At 39.7% G+C, this 14323-nt stretch overlaps 1 protein-coding gene across 1 annotated transcript in view; it reads right to left on the bottom strand.

Moving 5' to 3' along the window:
* PTPRG (protein tyrosine phosphatase receptor type G) overlaps nt 1-14323 on the bottom strand; it is a 390155-nt gene that overhangs the window by 23001 nt on the left and 352831 nt on the right. The window contains exon 15 of the mRNA XM_058844737.1: nt 7615-7706. Within this exon, the coding sequence (XP_058700720.1) occupies nt 7615-7706 (92 nt within the window). The remainder of the gene's footprint in view (nt 1-7614; nt 7707-14323) is intronic.

The following is a 14323-nucleotide window of genomic DNA, read 5'->3' as shown; positions in this document are numbered from 1 at the left end:
TAGAAGAGGAAGATTAAGCTAAGATGGTGAAAAACACAGCAAGGGAAAAGGAGATCTGACGCTGTGAGAGCTGATGATTTGAAAATGGCTTTTCTTAACACATAACATTCTAAATGGTTTTTAATACTCTGGAAAGCTGTTGTAATGGTGGATTCCTATATCTACACAATGCAAAAGCACAGCAAAAAGAGACTGTTATAGAAAAGCTTCCCCCTTGCCAATATGCCTCAGCTATTTTTGTCTTTTTAAAGTCTCCAGCCCCCTCTCCAGTCCAGGATACAGCCAAGGCTTGGGACACTGAAGCTGCCAGTGAGAAGGGGACTGAGGACATCCTCCAGCTCCACCATGGCTTGGGTTTGGCTGTGCCAAAACCCAGATGGGGTGAGAGCAGAGGGTGGGTATCCACGCTCTCCTACCCCCCGAGGCTCATCTTCAAATTCTAACAGCAAATTCCTAAACCACAGGCTCCCCCCACCAGCCAGTAAGGCGTAAGTTAACATTCCTGTTACTAAAGCCGAGGTGGTTGCCTTTCATCCATGTACAAAAGGCTGCAAGAAGGCAAGACCAGTGCAGTTTGTTATCTGTGCCTCTGTTCAGAGTATTATTTACCCCTCAGCAGAAGAGGACAATCTGGTGTTAATAAATAACACCCTGGAGAATGTCCCCATCTTAATTAAGCCATTTTACCACATTTATGTATATCACATATTTACTTTCCCAGCATTTTCTGTTGCTTATGCAATGAACACCCTGGGATTTCTAAACCTTACTGGCTAGCAAGTCCTTTAGTTGCACTTATAACATCACCATGACCACATTATTATTACAACCCACCTTTGCAGGCAGGTCACCAGGTCAGGGCTGACCCCAGGCTGCCCACTGCAGGTGAGGACTAAAGAAACTCCTCTCCCAGCAGGCACAAAACTTACTGGCACCTTGGAGTAGGACAGCTAGTGTTTGTATCACTACATTCATAATTCATCATAAACTTTTCATCTCTAGAATATTTCCTTTGGCTTTCCTTAATCCTGCTTAGTTTCCTCCACTGATTTTAATGATGGCTGGCTTGCACACTGCTGCTCCTCATGTTTAACTTCCCAGAACACATTACTGTCCCAGGATGAATGGATACAGGCTTTATTCTGTCCTTTCAACTTAATCATTGACAACCCTAGAAACCAAAGTACATGCTTTCAATTGACTGTTAGTTACTGTAAGAAGTGTTCTAGTCTATGCTATTATGGCTAATTTACCTTTTAATTATATTGTCCATGCTAATGCTAATTGGAATTTGATACACCCAGGTTTAACGACCCATTTTAATTGCCTTTCTGAAACAAGTTACAGATTAGTTTCTTCTAAACTTCAAAGAATTTCCATTTAAGTGTAAAATCAAACTGCTCCAGTGTATTGCTGGCAGTATAAGGTTCTGAGCAGGAATTTTTGCCACAGTGGCTGAGCAAGAACTCAGTCTCTTGATTTGGCCTTACAAAGCCCTGCTGCTGTTGTTTCCCATTACTTCAGGCTGATGTCCTGGCAGGGGCTGAACTGTGAAAGCCTATGAATAGCAATGAGGAGTCACAACAAAGAAACGATCCTAATCTGAGTGACTAAACCTGAGAAGATCCATAGCTGTGTTTTGATATTAATGTTGGTATTTTTCAGCATGGAAGCAGGTAGTTCATCCATCTCCAATATCAGTTTTGATCTATTATTTTAATCCCAAAATTACAAGAATTCTGTGGTGCTGCTCTTGCTGTTTGTTTTATCACAGCAAACATGAAGACAGCATACCAACAGAGACTGCAGATAGTATTTGAAGATATCCCCCAGGAGCAGTGTAGATTTCTGTAATAATTTAGCACTGGTATAAACTCTCCAATGGCACTCAAGAGAGAGGTGATTTGGGGACAGCCTAGAAAGAGGTGAAAATAAACAAACCAAAAGGACTCAACACAGGAATAACATTAATAAATAGCTAAAAACTCCTGTAAAATGTATGAGAGAGGAAAGGATGGTGGGGTGGAGGTGTCAGAGTCTGACCAAAACCTTGCATTGTCCAACCAAAGGCTCATCCAAGAAAGGCTTCCAGGCACAAACCTTGGGAATGGCTGTGATACTGTGGTTAGCAACAGAAACCCCAGATATCTGAACTTCTTTTACTGCTTCTTTTCAACTTCATGTCTTAATTCACAACTCCAGTTTCTCAGGTTAGGTGAAGTGGTGAGATAAGAATTGAGAACTCCAGGAAGGCCCTGCTCTGCAGCAATCCTTCCTCCTCCAGCTTCACAGTGCTGTTTCCCTCTGGTTTCTGCACAGCAATGCACAGGCTCAGAATACCTCTAATTAAGGCAATTTTGGGCCAGGGTTATAAAACATTCCCAATGCAGAATTGCCTGCTAGCAGCATGCTTTTGAAATGGCATCTTTCTGCTGCCAAATTCCTTGGTGTAGATGCAGCTATAAGCATGTGTCTGGTGTGTGCTGTGTCTAATCTGTAAGGGATGTCAGCATAACTACACTGGGTTTTTAGTATCTCAAGAAATGTGCGAAGTGCAGCATTATCTGTTTTCAATGCAACCCTTTGCTAGAGAATAATGTTCTGAGGTCCCCAGTTAAAAAGAGCCAGTGACCCCTGCCCTGAGCAGCAGCAACCATGAAAATAACATTAGCAAATCCCTGCCACATCGCTGGAAATATAGATTTATGTTATTTTCTTACATTTCAGGACATTTAGAAGAAGGTGCCACTGGAGTATAAAGATATTTTCAATTGATGTGATGAGGGAGCTAGACAGCCTGCCTCCGAGCTCAGTGAGCCTGTTCAGACTCCAAATTGGCAATGAATCATTACACTCACACGGCCACAGGCAGCAGAGGTCTGCAGAGATTGCATTCCCCTCTCTAAGCGCTCCTGCAGCAGCGCTGACCAGCCCACTCCAGAATTACAGAGGAGGGAAATAAAACTCCCCGATCTCAAAAATCCAAATGCTGCATTAAACTGTAAAAATTCACAGTTAGCTTTGGGGATGGAAGGTGATTTCTTGGCTTAGTGTTCCTTTCTTATAGCAAAAGAACATGATTACTCAAAAAAACTTACTGGGTTATTCCAGTAACCGGCCAGGGGGAGGGAGTGAAAAGCTCTCCTGTGGGAGGTGGCACTTCACACTCTTTTTGATACAGGAATTTGGAGGGCACATGTCCTATATAGTCAGGCTATCAGGGGAATAGAGGATGACAAATGTGACATCAGTTTTTAAATTGAGATCCAGAAGGGGGTTTAGGCACTGCAGCCCACTATATCTGACTTCTCTGTGGGGCAAACTGCAAGGCTCTGCAGTAGAGCAGAGCTAGTGAATGCTTTGAATACATTGGGGAGAGGTCCCTGAAGAAGTCTACAGGCTGCCTAGAAGAGAGCAGCATATCAATTTCCAAAATGTGTGAAAAGGCTTCTCAGAAAATATTACTAAAAAATCTCTTCTGGTTTTGGAGCAAAAAGAAAACTTGCCTTGTGCACCACCAGGTTAGAGGTGGGACTCACCTGCCCAGGAATTGCCAGTGTTCAACTTTCACTGGTGAGACCTTACAGGGACCTAACCTATTCATAAATGGACTGCAGAGGAAACAAAGTGTGTTTACAATACAAAATTATTCAGGATAATTAGAACAAAAGCTATTTGTGAAGGGAAGCTGAACAATCTTGCAGCACTGACGGGCCAAGTGACAAAACGGGAAATGAAATTCCATGTGGATAAATGCAAAGTGATGGGAAAAACCAACCCTAACTATATATACATACTGAGAGGTTCCCAATTTGCTATTGCCATTCAGTGATGAGACCTTGAGGTCACACTCAATAATTTTCTGGAAGTGTCAGCTGAGTGCTCAGTAGTCATTAAAAACCAAATACTATGTTAGGAAGGAGGAAAGTAATAGAAAACTGAAAACATCACTGAGCTCTGCAGTAAAACCACCTGACATATACTGTACACAGCTGTGGTCTTCCCATCTTGACAAGGTTATGGTAAAGGAAAAAAAACGTACAGAGGGGACAACTCATTGCAAGTCTGGAGTGGCTTCCTCCAAAAAATGAAGTAAATAATTTAGATATTTTCAGATTTGAAAATGGATTATTAAGGAGGAATAAAAAGACACACAGAATCACGTAAGTAAACAGGGATGCACTCTGTAATGCAAAAAGTAGGAGGCACCAAGAAAAGTTATTTGATATGAATTAAAAGCAAAAAGAAGTCTGTTCTTGTGGAACAAATTGTAGAATTCATTGCCATGGGATGCTTTGGACACCAGAAGCCTAAAAGGGTTCAAGAGACTATTAGAAATTTATGGAAGAAAAGTTTATCAAAGACTGTTAAATGTAATGATGCCAAGAAAATCTCTGGCTAGACAAGGAATAGATATAATCTCTTGCTCAGGCAGCCTTTCAATCTCTGTTCAGTCTTGCCCTCAAACCTTGCCCCAGTGCCCCTGTAAAAGTGTGGTACCTCATCCTGTACACCACAGCAAGATGCTGGAGCTACCTGAGAGCAAGCCAAAAACCTTCCCTGAACTTTTTTTAGTCTACTACTGAACAAACTCCAAGGCTGAATACAAAGAGTTATGTCAGAGACCAGCACTACTGATGCAGGATCTCTATTTTAAAAAGCTATTTGTTGCTCAATATTAAATTGGATCCTGTATTTCCAATTTATAGCAAAAATTGAAAATTCACAGGACTCAAAGGAAATCTTTAAAATTCTATATATACAAGAAAGCCCAGCTATCATCAGACAATAAAGCTGGCTACTTGCACTATGATTACCCAAAGGGAATAAGGATTCATTTTAGATGTACTTTCCAAGGGAAGATTTGTGAGTTCAAAGTCCTTTTTTCCTCTGTACATAAAATGCTTCCTAAGCACATTCACAAAATATTTAGCTGTAATTACAGCTCAATTTAAGAGGAGGAGGGAGTATTCACACAATTTACTTTTAAAGGAATCTTGTTCCTGTAAAAAACAACTCAAACACAGCCCTAAATATGCTGCCAAAAACACAGGAAGTGACACTAAAATCTAGCAAAAAACAAATGGAGGATGTTCACCTTCCACATTGGGCAGTGCATGCCTGTGCCTAGCTTAGTCTTTCCTTTTGCAGCTTCTACCATAAACCTCCTGCCACAGAAATTTCTGAAGAGATTTTTGATCCTTTTTTTAAAATAAAATCTCATGCACTGGCTACCTTTGTGAGGATTTATTTATTCTGCAGTATTGATCACATTATTTCAGCATTTCCTTGACATCCTCTTTTATTCCTCTTTTAGATGTAAAAAACTGCATTTTTTTGTATGACTGCAGAATCCATTACCTCTTTTCAGAAGTTCCACAGGCATGAAAACACGATACGGCTGTGGTACTTTCCACCTAAGGCTAGCAGCCCTGGATTTTCTGTTTTAGCTGGAATCTTATAATTTCTCCATGAAACATTAGCTGAGTGTTCCCTATAGCTGGCAGATGCAACTCCAGCATGTGGCCCATGGCTGGATCTGACTGGGTGTGAGGAGCTGCACTACAGCCACAGCTACTGTATAAATGTAACCTCAGGTTCCACTGTCCCTCAGCCCCTCTCCAAACTGGGGCTCTGACCTCTGTGTCAGTTTGGGCATTTGAGAAACATTTTACCTATGGGCTTTGTGAAAAATCCTGGGTTTCAAATCAGGCCCACGAGGTCTCAGCAGGGCAGAACACCAGCAATGAAGCGGAGCCGGGTGGTTTATCCCAGACAGAGATTGCCTTGTTCCTATTCCTACTCCTTACTCTAGCAGGAGATTGCATTTACATTTAGGAAGCTGAGACCTCAGCTATGGAGAAATATATCTGGAGTAGCCCTCCTGACTTCAAAGCAGACGCTCCAAGTTTTAAGCCAGCACGGAGAATAGAATTTGGCGCACGCAGTGCAGTCGGAGGAGTTTAACTTCCCTTTGGAGGGGACCCTGCGCTCCCCAGAACGGGACTAATTGGCCAAAGCTCTCTCCAGCTAGCTGCCACAGCACAGCACTCACAGCAGGGAACTCCAGGAGGAAGGGAAAAAATAAGGCTATTAGAGCAGTGTTTTTCTTTGCTAAAACACAGGCGGAAGGTGTCCAACATTTGTTAATAGCAGTGATTTAGTGACAGCTGAAGCAAAGCCTGCTTAAAGCCAGACCAAGTTTACAGATGTGTTGTTGATTATTTTGAATAATTAAATGGTGTAAAACCCAGCTGTGATGAATAGCACTGGGGTCGCAATTCATAAATAATTGAGAAGAGTGAGTCGCATTTGATCATCCTGATCAAATTCTACTCTCTGGAGAATAAATGTTTGTCCTGAATACCATCAACATTGTTAAATGCCTCAATATTCCTGCTCAGCCATCCAGCCAGCAGTCAATTGAACTAAATCACTTTAACACCTTACACATTTGCCTTCCTCATGAATACAAAATGTTTCTAACTTACACAACGCTTTCTGGGCATCAGACAAAGCAGGCACTCTTTATAGACAGTAACCAAACAGCAACAATAAACGTTTTAAATGATCCCATTAAAAACAATTCCTGCATACAATCTTGTCTTTACAGTGCAGTAAGCAAAGAAGCTGTAGATGTAAGGCCACCTATTTTGGTTCAGTGCCTTGTGTGTAAGCAGAGCTGCTGCTCTGATTCACAGGCAGCAGGCAAACACACTTTATTTTGCTCGTGGGGAACCCAGAAGTTCCTGTGCATTCTTGGAGCTTCTCCTGCTCCTCAGTACTTCCAAAAGTTCAGCAGTGACTGTGATTAGACTGAATGGAGGAAAAGCCTGACTCTGCTGTCTTATGCTGCATTATGAATATCATTCTTGCATAATATGAGTTTGGTAACCCAGAGGTAGAAAACTACTTTCACTCCATGGGAATTATCTCCAAATGACGGCACATTTATAGGTCAGAATCTGTTCTACACAGGTAACAAGAGGCAAATCTAAAAATAGTCACATTAGGAAAATACCACCAATAAAACCCCAAATCCTTTCTCCTTGGTTTTACTGGAACAAAATAATCAATGACTTCAATAGCAATCTCTCCTGTCTGAACAAAGCATAAAAAAGGACTCAAGGAACTAACTCACAGTTTGGGTTTTCATCAAAGACCAAAATCCACTACTTGTACTCATTGCAAGCACTATTTCACTACTTTTGGACTACTCAGGGGATATGTGGCTTTTCAGATGACTAAGAGGAGCAAATTCTGGAGCAAGAAGAGTAAAATAATTATAGGAAAACCCTGGAATTAAAAATGACTGTTTGTATCTTCATGTTGTTCCTGCAGGTTTGCAGGCAGCTTTTCCCATTTAACAAAAACCTAGGAGGGTTCTCCTTTAAAGGCACCAAATCTGTGGTGGTTAGAAAGCATCTGTAAATGCCCAGTCCCACATTGCTCATAGCTGGTAGCAAATTGCTATCATCCTGTTTCTTCTGATATATTTGAGCACTGCATTTACCTGACATGACAGCCTCACACAGATGTCACATAGTCCCCAATTATTAATACACAATTAACTTTAGGAAAACAACATTTTATTGGTGGGTCATTAAATCGTACCTCAAAGTCTTCTGAGAACCCATGCTGGTTATTAGAATACAGCTCACTGATGTGTTTAACAAACTGCTTGACTGGAATTGCTTCCATATCATCTGTAGGAAAAAAATAAAAAAAAAGATACTCAGAGTTGCTCTTTGTTTCACACATAGAACCTGAGGAGAGGAAGTCATCACTCAATATCATTGAGATCTGCATTCCCAGGGGCAGAGCTAGTTCAATATGCAGTAATAAGAAATCTTGATAAATCTGGCCAGTTTTGAGGTAAACATTTCATTGTTTTTCCAATTCTAAGCACTACAATTATAAATACTGAGAGCCTGTATCCTGGGATACTGATTTACAAAGCCCAGTTTAAGCTCAAGGATACTCAGCTCTTGCTCAGTTTGAAGTTGGCCATGGATGGGATGAAGAAGCCTCCTCTCCTTTCACATTGTATAAAAAGAACATAAGAGACCCCAATTGTGAACATATAGTTGACAATTACTCCCAGTAAGTTTTACCAGATGAGTGGACACACAGGCCTTTCTTATTAAAGTTACTAACTTTTTCCCTTTCACACAACGATGCAGAATCCAAATGAAATTATGAAACTGCTTCTGAGCAAAAGAGCAGGCAAACACAACAGCCACACTAATTTGAGTTCTCTCTCATGCCAGACATTATTCATAACACTGAATATTACTGGGTATTCCACTGGACCATTTGCTCTTGCACAGCACAGTCCAAGTGCCACCCAAAATACCAGTAAATCACCTTTATATGTCTTCTTAGAAGAAAGAAGTTGAAGACTCAAACTGAAGACAAGCAAGACTATTTTGAGCACCTGGGATTCGAGGCAGATTCTAATCAAGCTGGGGTGTAGGATGGCTGCCTTATTCCTCTATTTAGCTCTCAAAAAAGGCCTGGATATTGTTATGACCACCATTGCAGTAGGTAGAAAAACTGTGCTTGCCAAGATTTGCCAGTTAATATTTTCAGTCTGGCATTTAAAAAATGCAAATTGCTATACAACTGTGATTACTTTCAGCATGTGAAATAATCTATTGCCTGATGGCTACTATTGTCTGATTACATGATTTTATGGCAATCTCCTGTATTTATATAATCCTTTTAATATTCTTCTGAAGATAGCATCTAGGTTATGTTTACTCCCAGTAATTCAGTGGTGTATTTTTGCTCCCATTTAGCAGACATATGGTTTGGTGCTACAGCTGCATTATAATCTGGATTCTTTTCCTTTTAAACATCTACATTATGATAGAAAAAATCCAAATATTTCTACAGATACTTAGCAAAATTTAACGATAAATAAATAGATGTGACATTTACTGTATTCAGAGTGAAAGATCTTTGGCAGCTAAAACCTCTAAGCTGTCACATACGCTTTTCTTAGCAAAGGGTATGAAGATCTGTATGTGTAAATGAGGTTCTACTTTGGCAAGAATTTTATAGATCCCTGACAATCTGATTTCTTTCCAGCTGATGGCAGTTAATATTGACCATGTCATTACTTCTCTCCTTTTATTTTATAAGGTAACGCTCTAAGGTGGCTTTTTGCATCTATTGACATTTTCAGATCTCAATCAGCTCTCTTCTATTTTATTTACAAGGGCCAATTGTTAAAGATATGTTTGCAATCTGGTCACCTCACAGTATAGTAATGCTACTTTAATTAACCACATGCTCATTTACTGAATAATACAGAATTCAAAACATTTGACAAGTGTATGCTCTTAGCAAAAAGCTGCAGCCTGCAGAAATGTTGGCATTTAAAAATATTTAAGTGATAACATTTATTCTATATAATATTGGGAATATCATCATCTCATAACAAAATTTATATCAATATTTTCACAGCCAAGACATTTGAATGGAATGATCTATAGAAACAGCAAGAATTTGTAAAACAGTATTTCCTCTCCTGAGAAGTAACCCTTACATCCTAAATTTCCTTGAAAATAGCTTCTGCTATGATAGCAATTGCATGGAATCTCACAAGAGAAGCTCCACAGTTACAATTTGAGTTTTCTCCTTGCATAGTTTTAACTCAACTGAGACCAACCAAGATAAAGGATTGTCTGCAGCAGACCAGTGTGTCCAAGCTAATTTTGCAGAAGGCAGAATTTAACTTTAATTGTGATCTGTGAGCCAAAAAATACATTAGAGATAACATGCTCTCCAGTTCACTGAATTCCCACCAATTTCAAGGATGGGTCTGCACCAGAAATCCATGGGAAAATGTGGTTAGTTTTCTTTTTATCATTGTCACTGCAGGGTGGCAGTATGCTTCCACCTTTATAGCCACTGCTACTTCACTTCTCTCTTATTCTGTCCTTTAGTGTTTCCTTTTTCCTCTTCTACATTTTCATCCTAACTCTCTCTAGAAGCCTTAACCCAATGCAGTTTCTTACCATATTTGATGACAGGAGTAACAATTAAACATTAAATAATTAAATAGGAAGTATTTAATTGTTGACATATGAGCTAACTGGGTCAAAGGGAAATTAAGGTGCCCATCAACTCAGGAAAACCACACTGGAGCAAATATAATTATTACACATCAGAAAGATTAAAACCAGAACCATGAACATTAGAAACTTAAGGGTTTAAGGCTTCCAGCTTTCAAACTGGTGGGATAACATGGTCCAGCATGGTCTGTGACTGGGACAGGCACAGCCCTGAGGGGATGGGCAATCTACAGTGCAATGGGATGTAGCTGGTCCTCCCTGCACACCCACCTTGCCCCAGCTGATGGCCAAAGAAAAGCACCTGCACAGGAGATAGAGCCTATCACATTAACCAGTGAATCAGGAAAATGCTGAAGTAATCTGGGCCAGAATCTTTCTATTAATAACCTCCAACTCCAAACTCCTGTACAGGAACAAAAATGACTTTAGCTGGATACAGGCATGCTTAGCCATGGGCAGCTTGCCAGGCCTCTGGGAGAATGTGTGCTAACATGCTCAGCATTCTGGAATGGTCTCAGCTGACGTTATCTGGAGAAGGCTGTGACCTTCCCCAGGAAAACCAATAGATGTAGCTAGATGCACAGAATCTGATTTCCTTTAGCTATCGTCAGCCCAAAGGCTTTGCTTAAGCCTTCTTTCCATCTTAAAGCAAACAGACTTAAATGACTGTAATTCTTTTAGTCGATTGAAGAGATTAATGGAATCCTATAATGGCTAATTAGCAGCTCTCCATCGTTCTGTGCATATCCACTTTTGCACTATATAATTTTTCCCATCAAGAAGCTGGAATGACATTTGATATTGTCAGTATGATCCTTACATTTTGCAAGACCTACACATTATTCAAAGAGAAGAGGGAGGTGTTTTAATAACATACCTTCACCTCTAACACTGCAGATATAATTACATTTCTGTCTAGCTTGGGTTTAGCCATCTGTTTTATCAGTGTCAATAAAGTGATTCTGGATTTACTTCACTGTGAAATATGAGCTGAATCTGGCACCATAATAATGTACTAACCCTTTGTGTCACACAGAGAAAGAAGTATACTCAGATGGACAATATTTTAGTAATATTTTTTATAACCAGAGACTACCACAGCTGACACGTGGTGGGGTATGTTTAATTTCTGTGCTAAATATTTAACATATCAGTGGAGTTACCATCTTGACTTGCTGGCCCAAGCCAAGAACCTGAGGGGATTATCAAATAAACCCAAAGGGGAGCACAAGGCAGCTCATTTCCTGCCACAGAGAGACAATGCCAAAAAGAAAATTATGTTTGTTTAAAAAAATGACTGTAGAGGAAAGCCTTCACTAACACCTCCTTTTTAAAGAAATGGCAAATGCAGAATACTTAACACATTCCTTCATAAGACAGACACCTTCAAAAGAAGCCCAAAGCGTATAGAAGCAATAAAGTTCAAACAAGGTTACATTTTAAGTTCAGATAATTAGTAATCCTACCAGGAAGGATTTTCCCACAGCTCCCACTTAATAAGCTGCCTTTGTAATGGTAAAGCAATAGGGGCCAATTTCCAAAGAAAAATAGGATATCCTATCAGAAATGACATTTCCACATAATAGGGTCTCAGATTCATTTTGATTCATTTATAATCTGAGAGCTCACTGGATAGTTTAGTGGCATTGTATTGGAATAGATGGGTTTGGGTCAGGAATTAATGAAGAAGGTCAAAACCAAAGTGCTTCCTCATATTACCTTTATTTAGATGGAGTTTTGGTGTTTCTGAAGACCAGATATTTGACACATGAAATAGTCTTGGTAAGAAATTTCTTCATATCTTTTGTTCTGTCTATAAAGGCTTTCTGTTTTTCAGCTATTACCTTACCCAGCCTCCTAAATCCAATATACTTCCTTCATCTTATGCCTTATTCTTAATGTGAAAGCTTATTTGGTAGGTTTGTGAGTCCCTGAACTTCAGTCTCTCATTTACTAAGCCACCCAGATTCATGTGCCACAGCTGTTACATGCCTTGGTCCATCTGTTCCCACTGCAGCCACTCACTGCTCTGTGCCATCCCTGCATCCTGGGAGCACCTCCATCAGCTCTCAGCGCGCTCCTCACAGCTGGCTTCAGCCAAAGAAGGAAGGGATTGTCCCACTGCTCTCTCCCTGCCTGGGGGGCCAAGCAGTAACCTGAATCCACCTGCTGATGTGGCTGATGACTGTAAGAAAGGATTGATTTGATTTGTGGGGAAGGGGAAGCATTAGTTGCTGGTGGGGTAGATGGGTTGATCCTACTCATTAGGATGATGAATTGTGAAGCGACAGGAAAACTTCTCTTTCTGAAGGCAGCACAAACCTAACTTGGCTTATGATGATCATTATATATCAGTGACATGGTTAGGGACATCGATCCTTGAGAATCCACTCTCAACAGTGTATCCTTGCAGTTCTCATTTTCTGCAAATTTCCAAAATATCTACCAGTAGCATTGTAACAGGACTGGATTTGACCTCTTAAGTCACTGAAAATAACATATATGAAAAAGGCTTTCCCATATCCATAGCAAACCAGCACTGAATTTTTCCACCAGGGCTGGAAAAATTCTGAAAGCAGCTGGAATACCTAACATCAATATTTAAGATGCATTTCACTGAAAATGGAATCTAAAAGCCATTGCATAAGCCACAATACATACCAGAGTGAAGGCTGCCAGTGCTATAGCAGCAGGAGTAACCATGTGGAATGTGATATTCTGTCTCTACAAGAGTGGCTGTGCATACAGAATACTGCAAGGATGAGTAGCACACCCTTGGGCAAAATTCTGCCCCAGCAGAGATTATTAAAAACTCCCATCAACTCAATTGTCCATCCCTAGAGAAAAGCTTAGACAAAACTATATAAACTTACAGACTGAGCATCCACTCCAAAGTGCACATACTTAAAAGGGCTCGAAACTTCACATGCTGCACAAATTTTGGCACAGAATGAATCTGAAAAGTCTGAGGTGACAGAAACAGGCAGCCCTTGCCCTAAGTCACATAAATACTGGACTCTACGAGTAATTCCACATTTAAAACGGGGAGGTGCCTGGCTTTTCTTCAAACCCTTTTTGATTTAATGAAGTTGAATTATACACATTCATATTGTCAGAGCCTTTAATTCTGCAGTATACTGGCTTTCCTTGCATAACTATTTAAAATAAGAATGCAACTGAAGCCACTGTATTTCAATTGGAATAATTAATCTTTCTGACTGATTTCATTTACTTGCTGTATAAAAAAATTGCCAGAAATATAGTAACAGTGTTATTTGTATAACATTAGTATCAATTAATTTATGATAAAATAAAATCATTAAAAAGCCTTAGTATTGAGAAGCTGTCTCCCTTCTGTGGAGATCATATCTCCATAAATACTATAAAGACTATGCAGTAAGTTTTATTCCAGGACATCAAAATACCTGCTGAAGATCTCTTGAGGGTGACATCCTCCTGAAGTCACTGACCTCAATAATTAAGACAAATTATAAATTAAAATGAATTAAGATGAATAAGAAATCATTAAGAGTTGATTACTGGGGGCACTATTCCTCATTAATGCTTACTTTTTTGTAATCATGTGTTTATGAAGTGCTATTTTTAATAAAAACCACCTTTTAAAGTGAAAAGGCATGGAAAACACTTTGAACACATTTGAAAGTCCTGGAAAGATGGGCATGCTGAAAGAAAAACAGGAGTCCTTTCAGCAAGATAATTGTTATCTATTTGTTATAATCAAGTCAAATGAACACAAGGGCAGGCTTCTGATAAAGGGAAGACATATGAAAAAGGGGAATATGAAAAACCACCTGTGTAATTCTGTAGCTACATTCATCTCTTTTGCTTCAAGACTTAATCTACTACAATGCTATTAGCCATGTGTCAGTCAAGAATATAAAGATGTTAATGATAAAATTTTATATGTGTCAAAATAAGAGCTCACTTGAAATCTGCTTGTACAAAGATTAGGTTATCGTTAATTATAAATGTAATAGCAATACACTTCTTCCCTTTAAGCAAAAAACCTATTTCAGTCCCAGAGAATGAAATAATGTGACTTTTCCCTTAGCCCAGATATTAAACATGATCTTATTTGGTATTGCCAGCTAAGGAACACAATCTCACACATTTCCATCCTCAGGTCCCAGTCCTGCCATCAATTACACACAAGCCTTACATATGAGCACATGAAGATCCAACTCCAGGGCTCTGCCTCCCAGGGTAACAGCGCTCAGAAA

This window comes from Poecile atricapillus, chromosome 9 (genome assembly GCF_030490865.1).
Source record: "Poecile atricapillus isolate bPoeAtr1 chromosome 9, bPoeAtr1.hap1, whole genome shotgun sequence".
Classification (NCBI taxonomy): domain Eukaryota; kingdom Metazoa; phylum Chordata; class Aves; order Passeriformes; family Paridae; genus Poecile; species Poecile atricapillus.
This window is presented reverse-complemented; position numbering and strand designations above follow the sequence as displayed.